Source organism: Eutrigla gurnardus (assembly GCF_963514095.1).
Source record: "Eutrigla gurnardus genome assembly, chromosome: 11".
In the NCBI taxonomy this organism is placed as follows: Eukaryota; Metazoa; Chordata; class Actinopteri; order Perciformes; family Triglidae; genus Eutrigla; species Eutrigla gurnardus.
The window spans coordinates 17,900,688-17,919,015 of record NC_139925.1 but is presented as its reverse complement, the minus strand read 5'-3'; the positions used below and the strand labels follow the sequence as shown (position 1 = coordinate 17,919,015).

The 18,328-nt window shown below is 40.5% G+C and overlaps 1 protein-coding gene across 2 annotated transcripts in view; it reads left to right on the top strand.

Annotated features, from left to right (window-relative positions):
- atrnl1a (attractin-like 1a) overlaps positions 1-18,328 on the top strand; it is a 248,380-nt gene that overhangs the window by 148,794 nt on the left and 81,258 nt on the right. For both annotated transcript variants that reach the window (XM_084020523.1, XM_084020524.1), the window contains one exon: positions 7,119-7,197. In XM_084020523.1, the coding sequence (XP_083876649.1) occupies positions 7,119-7,197 (79 nt within the window). The remainder of the gene's footprint in view (positions 1-7,118; positions 7,198-18,328) is intronic.

Sequence of the window (18,328 nt, the reverse complement as noted above, 5' to 3'; positions counted from 1 at the left end):
CTCGCGCAAGCGCGGAACGTATGGCGTCGGCTGTAATTCCATAGGTGTGAACCACCCATGTCGTTGTTCGAGTCGGCCATATTAAGTAGCCCGACTTCATTTACCGACGCGAGTCGGGCAGTTCTTCCAGTGTGGACTCACCTTAAGCCAAGAGGACACTCCTGATCTATATGTTGTGTTAAATATTGACTTTTTTACTATTAAGAAAATTAACTGTGTATGTTTTCTACTTCCTGTGTCTCCCTGATTAGCTGTGAAATTGTCTGCCACAAAGATTCAGAAAAGTTTGAAGCTCTCCTCCCCTCCTCTCCCTGTCTCCAACGCCGTCCTCCTCGTGCATTCTATCTCATTTCTACATGAACAGGAGAAAAAAAAAGAAAATGGCCATAATTAAACGGCGTTTATGCCTCCGCTCTCCACAGTCTCAAATGCTAATTGGTGACACTGCGGTTCAGCTTTGTCCAATTACTCCCGGCTCTCGCTCGCTTGATTAGCAATCAGTTTCTCTCTCGCTCTTCCTCTCTCTCTTCCCCAAAACAGCAGAGCAGCTACTGAGCGCTAAGTGGCTCCCCGAGCTCACCCACTTCATTTCAAAATGACCATCCTTCAGGAGCAACACATGTTCCTTGAGTGCATTTAAAGACTCTTTGTTTTGCTCTTTGGTGAGTAAATGGAACCGTCGTGTTGCTCTGATGCAGATGTTTACTTACACTGTACAGCAGGGTTTCCCAAACTTTTTATCTGGAGGCCCACTTTTTAAAAGTGATGGACCATTGCCTCCAATTCACAATAGCCTTAACTATAAATTATGAGAAGTGCAAATGTGTGCGTAAATCAACTATTTAAGTGGCATTTCCGCATTAATTTATTTAATTATGATTAGGTAAGCCAGACAGTTTTAAGTGATAAACGTTTGATGAAACACAACTTTATTCCATCATGCAGAACATGTTTAATACTTTACGATGCATTAAGGCTGCGTTAACAGGCTGGTTATCAATAAAGCAAATACGCTAGCCTTTAATATTAGATTCAGTTATTAGTAGGCTACGATTGTTAGAAGAATAAGGTTCCCTGTGTGGCTCAAATGTGTACTGCAACATAATTTAGTGACCCTAATTAAATCTCCTGTGACCCACCTGTGGGGTCATTGGGAATTAGAGCTTCTCCTCCATTCGTAGCTTACATGAGCTTGAAGATGTAAAGACAAAATAAAAACAGAAGTATTAACATTGAGCAAGTTTGGAGGAAAGTCGGAGGTATGGAACCATTTCAAATTAGTCGTGGGCAGTGACAACATATGTGTCAACTTTGTCGAGTGCATTAAGTGCAGGACGCTTTAGAATTTCTGAATAAACTAACGCACAGTTTCTTGCATGCTTCATCCTTGTTGCACTATTCATTAAGATCATTCTAAACATATTTCTGTCTTTCAAAAAACTCTGAATTGTAGTTTAAACGTCAGTAATAATGACCCACTTATTAAAATATTAAAATAGGGTCGGGCTGGATTATTTGGGGCCTGATCTGCTCTATTGGGAATGACGGCATAAGATATCAATTCTGCTGTATAGTTAATGCAATAACCCTACTTCAATTAATTCTTATGTAGGTTTGTTTTGCCTACAAAGCCAACTGTTCTCTACTGGCTTTGATGCTTAATACTAGATTATTTCAGGAGAAATGTATATGTCATCTAAACTCCATACCCTATATACAGAAGGCTACTTTCTTCAGACGCACCTACAGATGGTCCTTTTTTGGACGACATACACTCCAACAAGGTAGAGCAGCCTGTAAACAGCATCAGAGGCTGATCGCACCATCATGTCAACATTTTTATGAACTCTTTTCTCCTCTGGGGGATGAGAACAATAATAAGAGAGACTCAAAAGTGACACAAGATACTCCTTTTTAACAAGTTAATTTAGGTTTCAGATGGGGAAAAATAAATCAATAAAAGTGGGAAAGACATGTCCCACTTATCCCCAGTGGAAAATACACCCTGGTTGGAGTCTCACACTTTACCTGTCAGACTGACATTTTATTGCCTTTAGTGATGTCCCTCATCATCATCATGACCGTCTATGATATGAAAATGTCAAAGATGTTCACAATCTCAAAGAAAATGAAAAGTGCATTGTAAGCACAGCTTGCAGAACGTGTCAGAACTACAATCATTTGTAATTTGAAACTACATTTGTAGGCTGCCTCTGATGTTGTCAGGTGTTGGTCTGTGGACAATCATGCTACAAGGGAAACCAGTTAGATGCATTGACTGACGATGGAGAATTGAATCAGGGCTTCCCGACTAGACATGTGATTTGACTAGTCCATTTTTCAGGCAGCAGCCTTGCGGGGAGGGATCGCAATGAGTTTATTAGGATGTTTCGCTATGTAAAGTAGCCATCTGGTACACAGATGAACCTCAGCTTATTCCAGATACGCTGGTGTATAAAAAAGAAAGTAGAAGTAGAAAAAGACACAGGTCCTCCGGGCGAGAAACAGTTACATTTAAATGTTGAACGCGTTACAGGAAGAGGAGCTGCAGCACAGATTGACTTTCCTCTCTGCGCAGAGAGTTGATTTGCTGCTTGTGCAGATGGAAAGCTGTTTCCGATTGTGAGCTATCTGCTGCTCATGTTCAACGAATAGCTTATTGATTTTACACTCTGCCCGCTGGGGTTCAGATGCCTCATTGTGTTTGACGCCATGTGTGTGTTTGTTATATGTGCAGTGCTTTTGGATGTCTGCGGTTGCCTGTTCGAACCACCACACCATGTTTAACGAGCAGGACGACAATCATGTACACTCACGCACCACATTCCCAGGCTGTTTAATGACTTCGATCGCTATTACCTGTGGCTGTAAGGTCTTAAACCTAAACCTATCAAGAAGCTCAGTGGCGTGTTAACAAACCCACAGGACACTCCCAGCAGCCTCCCCTCATCTCCCCTTCCTCCCCCTTCAGCCTTCTCCCTAATGCCATGGTAATAGCGACAATTAGCCACTCCGCTCCATTGGTTAGATGGCTTAGCTCGGGCCCTGTGGCCCATTAATGAAGAGCTGAGGTAATACGGAAGGAATCTCAGACCTGATTGGATTTGAATCCCAGCCAGTGGGGCTGCTGACGCATCTGGCAAATTCGTGAAGATGAATCTAGTGGAAGAATTAAGAATAATGTGTATTTATATTGCACTTGTCATAACCAAACATTGCAAAGTGCTTAACAGACAGACACCATAAAAAGTCTGAGAGACGAGTAAACAGTGAAAACATGTAACAGGTAACAAGTTGTCCAGTTGTTTGTCCATGCCCTCTAGAAGTACACATAGAAGTGTTTATAGATCTGACGACACTATCAGCAGTGCAGTATCATTTTTCCCTTTCAAAACCATTTCCAAATAAAAGCACTGTAGATATGTTTAGATTACTTTAAATTGCATTTGAATAGGCCAATATATCAGTTTGATTCTGTTTTCTGATCTGTAGAGCGAAGAATTGTTTAAATCCATAGAGAGAGCAGGCCCTCCATCAACATGTTATAGGTAAAGAATGACCCTAGTGAGTAATTCAGATTTTGTTCACAGGCGAACTTGCGTTAAATTAATAATGGTGCCATTTGCTACTGTATATGTGCCTTCAAAAAAGCAAACTGATCTCCATTATGTTTTCTTGTTTTTTGTTAAAAACAAGTCAGTAGGATAACATTATGGTTATTCTAAATAATCAAAACTATCGAACTATACAACAATTAAATTAAATTAATAATTTCTTATTAATAGGTTTCTTTTGTCATATGTCAGCAAAATTTATGTTGATATGGTCCAATGTTAAGTTTCTATATGGCCAGTGGACGAGACGATACAATGATGTGTGTGTGAGCGTGTGTGTTCTTTGTAACTAGGACCTACCATAAGGGAAAATGATGAGTAACCAGTTTTCAGAAGCTGAAACTCTCCTCTGGATCTTTAACATGTGTTTGTTGTTTCCTGTACAAAGAGAAGACATTAGTTAGTTCTGGTAACAGTCACACAGGGTGGACTCATCTCTATAAAGTGTACAAATATAGATTATGAGGGCATTTTCTAGTCTATTAAATGAAAAATCAGCAGTTGGAGAAACCGGATGGTTTTCATCCAGCAGCAGCAGCAGCAATGAGCATCTTGTCCTCATCACCGGAGGGGATTTCCTGGTTGTGATGTGTTTGAATGCAGTTGAGAGGTCGGCTCTGGACCGAAGAGGCCGTGACCGCAGCCTCTTCAGCAGACCGCCACTGAAAATGTCACGCTCATAACAGCACTAATCCCCTTTACAATGCTGTCCTCTTCACATAGAAACACATTGCACACGCACGCAAACACACACACAGATGGATGAAGAGGAGGATTGTTTCGGAGCTGCTGTCCTCAGCAGTTTCTCAGGCACTTCCTGTTGTCGAGTCTTTGGGTGTGCTTGTTTTGAGTTCTTGTCAGAAGTTCTGGATGAGAGTGGAGCTTTGTGTTTGGCCAGATAACGTTGCCCCTCCAGACACTGAACGTTCAGACTGTGTGCGTGTGTGTGTGTGTGTGTGTGTGTGTGTGTGTGTGTGTGTGTGTGTGTGTGTGTGTGTGTGTGTGCGCTTCAAACCGCGTATACACGATGGCCGTGTGCTTCGTTAGAGACATCATGTCGCCTGTTGACCTCTCGCTGACCTTTGCTGCCCTGAAATCCCCAGCTGCCTGTGGCCACTGCGGTTTTTGTATCTCGCCACAAATCTTGAGAGAATTTCTCCCTCCTCTGTCTGGAAACAGGAGCTGGAGGACAGTGAATGAGTGTGAAGATACTGCTTTATGATTGTGTTGTGGTTGTGTGATTTGCTTTTCTTTTTTTTCTTTTTTTTTGCACTTGAAAGTATACAAACAGTACCAAAAGCATGAAATACATGATATTTTAATTATTGTTATTCTGCACCCTTGCTTGAGTTGTATAATGTGGAGAAATTTGCTAAATTGTTTAGGGATGTACAGATACATATTTTCAAAGGGAGAACTTCAAATATTGCTATATGCATGAAAACATGTTATTATCATTCATGTCTTTAACATTATCAACAGTAGCTTCCTTGTATTGTATAAGGGTGACCACAACATTACATCTAACATTTCCAACCAAGTAAAATCTCAATCAGAATCTCCCAACTAGGGTTGGGCATCGTTTGGATTTGACCGATTCCGATCCCGATCCCGATCCTCTGTTTCGATTCCTGTTCTAAACGATTCTCGATTCCGATTCTTTGAGGTGCAGGTCAACAGGTCCAGTGTTGCCACAGTTACTTTGAAAAAGTAATCTGACTACTGACTACTCCTTTAAAAAGTAACTTAGTTAAGTTACTGACTACTTGATTTAAAAAGTAACTAAGTTAGATTACAAGTTACTTTATTAGTTACATTCAACAGCTGCATCAGACTACCGATTTTGCCAATACTCACTTTATTGATGTGCTTTTTTAATAGTAACATCAACAATGTATCCATTTTAAGTTGCACTTGAAAACTATGTCCTGATAGAAAATAATAAATACAGTACATAATAATAAAGACAGTCTTTCTTGACTTCACTTAACTTAAATAATTATTTTGCATATTGTAATGGCAGTAACATTTTATGAATATTGAACCGGCATTAGAGCAGCAAGGATTGGTTTTATGAAACAAATGAGCACAGTCCAAGTGCAAGTCCAAGTATGAGCGGCGTGATGACGAAGGGAGGGGGCGGGGCCAGCAAGCAGCGAGACATTTCTCCACTAAACACTCAAGAGAGACTCCGCTCGCATTTCAGCACAGACTGAGTTAGCAGGAGCTCCGTGAAATCGAGAACTCGTCTTGTTTATTCACACGCTGCGCCTTTTCACCGTCACCGGGCGGGACCTGCTCTTTTAATGTGGTTGTACCATGCTGTAACTCTAAATGTTTTTTCAAGTTTGACGTATTCTTGAAAGTAGACACAACACTTTGTTGTTAACACAGAGTGTACAACGAACCTTTACGTTGCCATCTTTTGCTGATTGAGATGCCCAACCCTACTCCCAACCTTTGTAATGAAAATAAAAGGTTGATTTAATGCGCAATTTTTATTTTGATTGTTGTATTTGACGTTTATGTAACAGAAATATGTTTTTGATCTCATCTTTAATATCTTCGCCTCTTAGATTTATCAAATGCATTTGAGAATGTGCTGACAACACGTGTACAGTTGCATTTTTTTTGTATAGGAGGTGAGCGTGTTTATGCACCACTTTGGAAGTGTCTGTATTAACTGTATTCACAGGAAAGTACCTCCCATGAGTCAACATGAGACAACAAGTCCAGGTGTGAGGATGAGTGGAGGTTGATTTGTTGGCAACTCCGTCTCGTCAGATTTGGACTCTTGCCTACTGCATCTTGTCCACTTAGACTAAAAGTACAGAGTGAGAGGGAAATGTTGTCTGATTAGTTTTAAATTGTTCTCTTGGGGGAATTAAATATCCAGCTTGCACTGCTTCCCTGTCACAGGAAATGGAAGTGATGCAGACTACAACGTTACAGATGAGCTCCTAAGACTTGATAACAAAAAAAAGACCACAAATGGTTGGGATCTTATTTTTTATTTATTTTTTTATCATCAAAAAAAAAATTTCTGCAGCAACGCGACCTACTTTAATTTCCTGTAGTCCCAACAACTCCTACAGAGTGATATGCCTGCTCTCTAGTGGGTCGATAACTGTCAGTTTCACCAGTTAAACTTTCATTCCCACCACATCCATAATTCACGCTTGTAAACATAATAGTTTGGAATCAGGACATTCAGAGGAATTGAGATCAAGCAGCTCATGAACAATGAGGTGTGTCAGATGCAGTAGGCCCCAGCTGTGTTTTCCATGTGTCAAATACTTATTTAATCCATGTTAAATCTACGTATCGAAGAAGATTCGGTATCTTGAGAGCCCCGATACTGAAACAGACGTGACTGAAGTGACTTATGAGTGAGTGCATCACTAGGTCAGACAGTCTCATTCTGCTTGATGTGATTATATTTTGCGTCCTTCTTGCAACTTTATTTTGGATTAATTGATTGACGAATCCTGTCTCTCTCTCCAGCTGTTTCCTGTCTCTGTTACTGGTTGCCGCTGTGGTTTGGAAAGTCAAGCAGACCTGCTGGGCCTCGCGGCGGCGAGAGGTAGGACACATCATCATCTTGTCTGTTTTTTTTTCTGTGTATCGGTGCGTTACGAAGCAAAAAAAAAAAACACATGCATGTGTTTACAGCACATGTGTTTGCTTTCACTCCGCTACACACGAGCTGTTAGACGCAGCTGCCACTTCGCAAATGACCCACCAGTTGTGAAGGGTTGGTTAATGTCACCAGTCCTGAAGGAAAAGAAAAAAAAACAAAAAGAAAAGATATTTCAGCTTAACGAGCATCGCCATGACGATAAACAAGGCCATCCCCCTTAATTAGTGCTCCTCATGAACCAATTAACTCAGACGGAGTGATCCTAAACGAAGTGGAATGGAGTGATATATCACTTAAAGCCTCAACAGATGTCGCATCATTTCATATTCACATCTGACCCAACCCCCCCCATCACACACACACACACACACACACACACACACACACACACACACACACACACACACACACACACACACACACACACACATCCCATATCAATTCACCAGTTCTGCTGTTTGCTTTGTTTTGGATCTCTTCTCAGTAATAACCCACAGTCACTTGCGTATTGTTTTTCTTCATTTTTTTCCGCACTGTGTTGTGTTCGAGTCGCCAGGGAGAGATCAGTGTTGCTTTTGAGCGGCGAAGATAATAGTCTGCTTTTATTGGTGTAATTCACACATGCTCCACGGGGAACTATTGTGCTTAAATACACTTGGTGGTTCCTGGTCTCCTTCCTGCCACTGCTGTTTTTCTGCCATTATGCAGGAAATGCTGTTGCTCTTATGTGCAAATTAGTTAGCTTAGTTCTCGCTAACACCGCTCCATCTCTTCATTCACACTCTAGCATACTCGACCACCGCCACTCTCTTGCTCGATGGGGTTTGCAGGTGTGCATGTTATATGGGACCTGTTTCCAGTGCAGTGATTGATACCTGTACTCTGATGTGTGTTTACCCACTTGTGACCTGACCAGCACAGTGTTCTCTTTAGCCTCTTGTCCCCAGTGTGAGGAGCAGTGCTACGGCTGCTGGCAGGCCGGCCGACCCTCGGCTACATTATTTATGAAAGCCAGTCTCATATCATTGCCAAACCGCAATGCTGCATTTACTGCATTGTTGGTTTATTTACCCAGATTCCCTGCTGTTTCTCTCTGTCGTTCACTCAGTCAGTCTCTCCCTCTGTCTTCCTGAGGGCTATTTCTTTTCTTTTTTTTTACCATCTCTCTATTTAGATTAAAGAGTATCTGATACATGAAAACCTCTGCCTTCCAGGGAGAAATCATCACAGTAGGAAGAGCGGCGATTAAACTTTACTTTCTTCCTATCATCATCTACACTTTATGTCCTGTGTTACATTTTTTTTTTTCATCGCATAATTAATTAATCTAGTATGGCACAAAGGAAGCAAATGAAGTGCCCTCAAAGTGTGATCTCTCACTGTAGGGCAGCTCAAGCAGTGGCTGACTGAAGAAAAGAAAGAGAAAGCATTTCACAGATTTTACTACTCAGCCAAGCTTACAGGGAAACCGTGACATTTCCAAAAATGTACTTAGTTCATGTTCTTCACCACTCAGCTGTTACATTCTTTTTGGATTTGTCCTTCAGCTCCCCCTAAAAATGTCATCACTGAAACCAACCGCTTTGAGCAAGTGGGCTACGATGCAAACCTATGTTAATGAGCTGAGCATCAGCATAGAAGCCCTTTCTGTTTTCCTCGCGCGCCTCCACGGTGAACGAATACTCTTCTCATCTTTGCTAAAAACATACTATTTAAATACATTGCAATGCACTGAAACTTTAGGAAATGTAAATGAAGATGTACATAAAAATTAAATCTAGACTGCTGGTCTAGACAATGAAGGAAAATGCACCATAACATGGAGGTCATCCTCATCAGAAAGAATGTCGGCACTGGCTTACAACAAATTATTCAGTGTTTCCGTTAAGTGTCCTCCTGTGGCCAAAACAGCGAGTTTCTCTCTTACTTTAAACTCTAGTTTTAGTCGCCTGCACCAAACCAGACAGAAAAGAAAAAGAACGCAACTGGAGCTCATATTTACTCAGACATATATTTACCACAGCAGAGGTCTCAAAAGTACAGACATTCTATACTTAAGTTGTGTTCAAAAAGACTTCAAGTAAAAAGTATTTCTACTGCCTGTTTTTTTGCAAGGCTAACTGATACTCACCTCATATTAATAATAATAATAATAAAATCGATAAGAAGATGCATAGACAGAGATAGAGACACACAAACGGAGATAACTATTCTTTTATTTTCCAGCTTCACTGCTGCCTTGTAACAGAACATTGTCACTGGTCCCAGTCGGCTCTGCAGCCTCACTTATCCTGCACCACTGAGCGAGAAATTAACAATGCTAATCAATGGAGCTGAATGCTGTGGTTTTATCATCTTCTTGTGTTGATGTATTTAGCGGCGGCCTGATTATTATGGAGATAAACTGCAGCTGTCGGATGCTCTGGAGGCTCGGTGAGAGACGGTCAATACAGCCAGATTTATCTAATATATGTTGATATTGTAATATAAAGGAGCTATTTTTACTGATCAGCTTGTGTGCACCGAAATGGGGATTGTGTGCAGCATTTGTCTGTTGCTCCAAGCAGATCTGGACAATGTAGGCCTATTTTTTTTTTTTTTTTTTTTACAAAATACAGGTACAATGTGTATTGAGCAGATCCAGCACTTTGTAAATAGCCTATATGAGCTGTTTTAATCAAGGTATGTTATTTGAGAGGTGAAACTGTGACTGAATTGATTGCATTGGTGTTACTGTTGGATTGTATTCAGATGGGAGGAAGTAAACAAGTAATTTTGTTACTTTTTTTTCTTTTTTTGTTCATTTTCATAGTCAATCAGAAGCATCATGTTTTTTTTTTTACCAGAACAAAGTCACGTTGCCTAAAAACAAGAAAATAGTTGTGTAGTGTTTTTAGTTTTGTTTCATTTTAAAATATTAACCACGTTTCAAACTATATGTAAAACTGTCAGCGTAATCCAGGAGAAAATGTGTTTCCCTCTAAACCTTATTTAGTGATGGGAATGTAATTTTTGTAGGAGATAGGCATCAGTCCAGGGATTTGCAGAGTCATTCAGTTGTTGCATACGTATAAACAATATGACATATATCAAAAGTACATCTTTATAAACATTTAAAAACATGAATGCAACCTCACACTGGCAGGTGCTGTTTCACAGTTAAGGGGTGAAGTCTATTATCACGGAGGTTCTGGCACCTTCAGAGTGAGCAGCTAGATCTGCAGCACGGCTTAAATTATATTAATATATATGATCCATCTGTTCAACAACTACTTTCACCTTTAACTAAAAATAATAATAAAAAAGAATATTTGTGCTGATACATCATAATTGAAAAATATCCAAGTGTTAATTTATGTCAGGTTGTAATTTTAGAGAGGAGAGTAGCTCTTTCTAATGTGAAACATGGTGTGTTCGCCGCTCTCGCTCCCCTCGGCCCTCCAGAGAGCCGGTCTAGTGGGGGAACCACAGCAGAAGGTGAAAATGGGATCTCTTCACTGTTAATTATGGATCACAACCAGCCACAAGACTACAGAGAAAACCGAGTATTAATAGAACCACCGCTTTATGTTAATTGCCCCCCCCCTCCTTCTTTTTATAACCAACAATCGTTTTTTGGATATGAGATCAAACAATCGAAAGCTACTTTGAAATTCTAATGCTGATGCGCAGAGACAGGCTGCACAAGACGTCTCTGGTTTTCAGTATCAAGGTCGCCCCTCTGAAGACCGTGTGTTTGTGTGCCTGTGTTGCATTTTGAAATCCACCACAGCTGATATTGCCTCTCGACCAGATAAATAAGTCAGAAGACATGTGAAAGGCCAGCAAGACAACCAACCAGGACAAGATTGAGGTCCTCTCCTCCCTGTTAGATTTTCACATTGACATTTTTCACCATTCTCTTCTCCCCTGCCTTGAATTTATCATATCAAGTATCTTATTTAAAACACAACTTTTTATGGTATTGACAGCAGAGCTTTGTTTTTATAAATCTGAAAACTTGCATGGTACCACAGTACCGACAGCCGTAAACCTTAAAGGTACAGTCTGTCTGTCTGATGTCAACCAAAAGGGTCGCCTCGAAGGAAACACACATTTAATATCAGAACACTTTTGTATGCATATAATTGCTGCTTTTCTCTATTTTGTTTGAAGCTTGTGCCTTGGCTGGGCTAAATGATTTCACTTGATGGACCAATGTATTTTATCCCACCACTGAGCTTGAAAACCCCAAACACACACACTTCAGCAAAAATATTCTCACGTTTGTGCAGGCCCACTACCCATCTGTCTTAATGAGTCCGAAGTCTTCTAATTAATAAGGTTTTAGCAAAGAGACGTGTTTGGGACATTTGTTTCATGACGGTGTTAAACACATGGATTTACATTCACCGGCCACTTTATTAGGTACACCTTGCTAGTGCCGGGTTGGACCCCCTTTTGCCTTCAGAACTGCTTTAATCCTTCGTGGCATAGATTCAACAAGGTACTGGAAACATTCCTCTGAGAGTTTGGTCCATATTGACATGATAGCATCACGCAGTATCAAAGTCACTTAAATCACCTTTCGTCCCCATTCTGATGCTGGGTTTGAACTGCAGCAGATCGTCTTGACCATGTCTACATGCCTAAATGCATTGAGTTGCCGCCATGTGATTGGCTGATTAGAAATTTGCATTAACGAGCAGTTGGACATGTGTACTTAATAAAGTGGCCGGTGAGTGTACATAACACATGTACAGTATATAGATTTTTATTTTTTATTTATTTTTTTTATTTTTTTGATAATTGATCATTTGAATGTAAGAGCACAGATAATAAACACCAAAACTTCTCTCCACTTCCTGTCCATCTGTTTCTCTAGAAAACTTTGTTTCCCTCAATTTGTTCATTCATCTGTGTGCTGGAGTATTTTCATTTTTTTTATTCAAACAGATGTTGTCACAGGTTCTCATCGATAAGTTCGATAAGTCTTTTTAGCATCGTCCTCCTGAAGACTCAGACGCGCTGATTTGCTTGTCATTCGCCAACATGACCTCCGCTGTTTTCACCGTCGCTGTTACAGCAGCTCCCTCTCTCACAATAATTTTCTTAAATTAGATGTTTGTGCTCCTCCTGCTCGAGGCAATTAACATATTGTGTCATTTTTTCCTCTGCACTCATTACGAAATTACACTCGGAGATATTCCACCCTGGATTGCAGGAGGGTGAGCATATTCAGCATAATGAAGAGAGCTTGATTAAAATTTAAGTTTTAAGGCTGTTTTGTTTGTTTAGGAGTTGTCATCGGCGCAGGCATCCAATAAGCCGTCCTGTGGAACTAATTATGCTGCTGTGAATGCTTTCCTGAGGTCTCTTACAGTGTTCATTTCAACTGCTAGATGATGAGTAAAGGTGCTTAAATTCATTTTAATGAATTATTGTTACAAAATGATTGCGTTATAGAACAAAGAGCCATTTATTAAGACAGTACGTAGGCAATATTGGACACAAATACACAAAGCTCAATTTTAGAATGAAGAAGCTAACCAAATAATGGCTTCTCTTTGTTGTTACTGTTACGGTAACGGTTAGGTTTCCCAGAGTTCTGCAGAGGTGAGGTTGTGCTCTGATTGGTCGGTGCTTGGCAACAACTCACTCCAATCTGCAGTAGGAGAGATTAGCATGTCTGGACCAGTGAATGCCAAAGCACTTCTGAACATGTGTCTCTGTGTGTCTTTGTATGTGTGTTTATGCTGTACAGTGTGCATGTGTGTCCCTTATTTGGCTGGCATTAATCGAGGTAACAGATTAGTTGAAGAGGTTTAATGTGGCCAAGCATAGCTGGGCGTCTGTGGATGGCCACTGTGTAAACAAATCAAAGGGACCAGACGGGAACACACACACGGATGCGACACACACACACACACACTTGCTTTAACCTCCGACCATAGAGACTAGACTTCTCTACAGTCGCATTAACGAGCTGGCCAAGTTTCCACGAATACTCTTTAGCTACACCGCTCTGTGCTGTGTATTTAAAAGTTTTACTCCACAGTTTTACATAAAGTCAGAGGTCGGGACCAATGAAGCAAATCACATGAAAAAAGAAAGAACTTTAGCAAAGATGATACAATAATTAGGCCATCATATAATTGAGCTAAAACTACTTAGTGTGAGAAATGCCATTCTTAAGTACTCAAGTCCACTTGTCTCAGTCCTCGTCTCAGACCTCAGTGCTGACGATTGTGCTGTAATGCTTACAGTTGGTGGGTCGGCTTAAGTTGGTTGATAAGTGCATATGTGTGAGGGTCGAGCGATGCCCATTGGCTCTCATAACAGGTCAACCAGGTGTAGCTAATAGAATCACGCTGACGCATTTTGAGTGTTACATATTTATGCATTAGAAAAACATGTGAGGGCAACCCTTTAACAGTCTGGAGATTCTGCAAAATCTCAATCTAAAATCCGCAACTTTTGAAGCCATTCAATCAACTTTCTGGATACCACCCTGACATTTTTAGCATTGAGATGTCGGAAAAACGTTTGACCTTAAAATGTGTTTTTAGACCGCTCACTGATCACAGCCGCTGTATAAAAGATATGTATTGAGGCCTTTTGTGACGTCATGGTGACGGCCCCCACGACAACCCCCACTTAGTATATACGGTGCCCTCTAAGGTTTTAATACCAAAGATACAGATTAAATGAAGTGGCCCTTGGATCTGTATTGACTTCAAACATACGTATGCATGTTAATCTTGCTATTGAGATCACATTAGCATTCTGACCTGAGCATTAGCTCAAAGTACAGCTTCACAAACCCTATGCCCCTACTCTTTTTAGATGAAATATTACTGTATTAATAATGCCATGTTGCATACCGCTGATTTAATCTTTCAATTTTTCAACATTCCTGCTGGTGGTGATTCATTGTTCTTCCTGTACACTCCCAGTGTTTTACTGTAGGATGGATTGGATGAGCACAGAGGACAATTTCTTTTCCTCCAGAAATTAGAGAGCAACACATGTTGTCCAATGTCTGAAGCAGAAAGCGTAGCTTTAATTCATAACAGGGAGCACTTTCTGGTCATACTGTAATTTCAAACGCGTGACAAGCAGGCTACTAATTTGGTGCAAAATTTGTTTGAGGCTTGTCGCTGCTTGCTCCAGAAAGTTCGACTAAAAGAATGAATACTTAAAATAAACTTAAAGTTTTAATTTAACTGCTATAGGAAAAATACAATGCATTACTTTGTTTTCAAAAACTGAGATAAACTAGCTGATGACTAATTGTGATCAAAGAACAGTTATAGGGAAAAGTAATCAGGGTGATCTCTCTCTCTCACACACACACACACACAAACACACAAAATAAGGCAGCTGCGAATAATTAAAAAATCTCCAAAAGTTTTGGATTTTTCCTAAAACTCCTTGTCGAGAATGAGGACTTTGGAAAAACATGAGATGCAGTAACTGTTGATGACGCCTGGCTGCTATCAGCACGGCCCAGGTGACCGCTGTCACCATCAGAGATCCAGATTAGCTTGAAGGTGCCGGCGTTCAGAGAGGAACTCACACTGCCACCAGCACACTTCAAAAAGCACCGTAATGAGAGAGACAGGACGAGGTCTGGTTGTGGAGAGGGGAATGAAGGTGCGGGGGGGGGGGGGGGTTGTGAGGGACACAGCAAGGACATCTCCCCCGGAGCCATATGGTGGTTGAGATAGTTTATTTTTTTTCTTAGTTGTGTTTGTCTGTTCCATTTAGGATTTTTACCAGGAAGTGCCATAGGCCGGCCGTCTGTAACAATATATCTCCCCTCCCTCCCTCCCCTCCATTTTCACTCCCCTCAACCATCTCTCTGTTTTTGTGTATCTATGTTTGTGCTACTATCCTCACAATCTGCTCATACTTGTCGTTGTGACTGATGGCCAATGTTGGCTCAAGGTGGGAATGGGTGGTCTAGCTTTTTTAATAACTTCAAACCTGAAACGGTACATTTTTCTGTACTTGAGTGTGTGTGTGACATTGACATTGCACCTATTTCTTTCAATGCAAAATGATTAACCAAAACCACCTCAAAACATGACTGATTGATTGATTACCAGGATCAATCAATTTGGGCCCAAATAGAGTTTAAGTGGTCCCTGATTATAGGCAACCTTGTCTTAATTGTGAACCATAATTAGATGGCATTTGTGGAGTGTGCAAAACCCAGGACAGGTTGGCAGGTTTAGGCTAATGAAACACTTGGTAAGGGAATGGTGGTACATTTGGTAAATTTTTCCCGAACCTTAAGCTTCTTACTATGGATGATAGTCCATCCTATCCAGCCGTCATCGTATAATTGTGCCGTCGTAGCTGACATTGTGATCTGCATGTGGAAAAACCTCCCACAGATCAAAGCTAAACCACCGAAGAATGTTCTGAATTTAAATAGTGCAGATAAAGTGGTTGCAGTGGAGCCCCGAGTCTTTAAGCTCCATCCCTGCATGCAGGGCCGGCGTGGGTGTGTGAGTTCTGGGACGTGTTGCTAAACATATCTTTGTACTAACATAATCCTTGTCCTATCATAAACCAGTGGACAATGATGATCCTAATCCTTCTCTAAGAAGCTTTTCATAAACTGCAGGCACACAAGCACACACACATTGTGGCGCTTCTGCAGAACTTTGAAAATACACTGTGGATGAGAGCCGTGACATACACCTCCCTACATGTTAAGATCTGGACTTTAAAATGATGGCAGACTACCTGCAGTACATACAGTAAGCATGCTTTTAAGTGCTTGATTAATTTGGGAGGGGATAAAATACTTCACTTGGAAATTTCAATTCCAAAACTTTCTTAAAAAAGTTTGTCAGTTTAAGCAAACTTAAACGTTTAAGCGGGCTTTTGAAATGTTGCAACAACAACAAAAAAGCAGTGCTAATTACAGGCGTCAGTTGGAGTGAATAAACTCACAATGTAGGGCGACAGACAATTCTACTCTAAATGGGACCATCATTTATGAAATGAACATCATGCTGTATTGAAAAATACTTGAAACCTGAGATTTAGAACATAAGCTCATGTTTTTAATGTTAACTGAGGTAATAAATCAGTATCATTTTCTCATAGTTTTATACAGTCCAATTCCTCTTTCAATTAAAGGACTTGCACCCTGTTTGCATGAATGAAAGTCTGCATTGGCTTCGTTATTTTATCCAAAAAATAATATCTGTCGCTATTTCATGCAGAGCAGAGTTTAACATACTCATTATCCAAAACAGACTCCCCCTAAACTATAAGTTACTCTGTCACTTCACTTTAAACTTGTTCCAAATGTTTAATGCAACATGCCGCTAATTCCTTGAGTGCAGAACAATCTCAGTCCAATTAGCTGCTCGCAGAAGAAATTCCTCCAGAAGCGTAACCAGCGCCGTTGCAGTGATGTTGATTTGTTTAGGAAGCACATTAAACAGACTCTCAACTGAACCAAACTTCATTTAAGATACCTGAACAAATACCAGGCTGGATATCCAGAAACTCTGCTGCTTTAGGAAAAGTAGAAGCCAAATTGCTTGTGGGGATTAAATGAGAGGCTGTACACGCACAAAACAATAATTAGGTACGTCCACGGAGAGAGCAGTTTGCATAACACAGTGAACTCTGTGTGCAAATTGTGTTACTGGTGCGAGTGAGTTTAAACCGTTTGTTTCATTAAAGATCTGAATTTAGACATAATAATCACATCTCAACTTTAATCTTTTTAAAGTATGAATTTGCAAAGGGGGACAAATTAACAGGGATTTTGAAATGGAATGTAGTAAGAAGATTAATTTACATTACAAGCCTTAGTAAACAATCAGTCATTGGTCCTTAAAGACAGGGAAATTAAATCTATTAAGTGGCAACTGTTTCACTTTAATGTTTATGCATGGAATCCACATTTTGACAAAAAAAAAAAAAAATCCTCTCTTATGATCCACTTGCTTTTTCTTGGGCTTTCAACCACATCTCCCTGTTTTTGTCTAATATGACTTATGATCTGCTGACACATGATGACACATCCGTCCATTATGACTGAGCAAGCATCATACAAAAGCTGCATGAGGTTAAAAGCTCTGTAAAAAAGCTCACGAGTTGGCCTTGAGTTGAGAGTTAGTCATTTTAAGAGCTTTGCGTGGAGTAGTGCAACATAATGTTCCACAGCATTTATAACCAAAGTTTCCATCCTGGACCTTAACACAAATATACAACATCAAACATAGAACCAAACAAAACACAGAGGAATGCAATAAAAGAACCATGAAAAGTCACAGATCCCTCTATTTAAACAGCTGTTTCAACATAAATTTAACATCAGTTCATTTAAAATATGTTTTTTTTATGCTGTGAGTGAAGATTTGCATGTATCTCTGCTTAGCACGAAGAAAGACATCTGTCCAAAGGAGGTTAAAGTGAACCTTATCATTCCCAATGGACGTACCTTGGCTTACTGAGCCTGGAGCCCTGAAAGATTTCACCATGTCATAATGATCCCAGCCAATCAGCAACAGGGGGCGTTTGTGGCCGTGCTCATGCCAGGGGAAAGGGCATGGCTGTTAAAAGAGCGAGAGGGAGCAATCTGGATGGGGATTAGGTTCATTTGTTTGGCTGTCAAGTTCAAATAGCAACAATCTTTGATTGTAATGTTTTGCTTACTAAGCAGTTTTTCAGCACAGCATTCACATAATTTATGATCACTGTGAAAGTGTAGATTCTAGTGCGAGGTCTGTGTGTGCCAGTGTGATGTGCTGCTAAAAAAAAATCTCACTTTGTGTTCATTAAAAAGTAGAATACATCGGAAGGTATAATGATTTCCACTTGACTGCTCTATTTCCACTCCTGGGCTGTTACACCAAACGTATTCAGTGCTGTGTGACCCGGTCACAGAGCCGCTGAATGAGGTATCATTTCTTTCTATTGTTCCACTCTGTCCACCGTCTGTATTCATGAAGCTTCCTCCTGATGCCGTCTTCAGGAAGTGAAGGGAGATTTGCATTTGTCTCGACTCAGACGTCCTCTGTGACTAAAAGCACTTTGTAGTACGAAGCAAACACAGGAATGC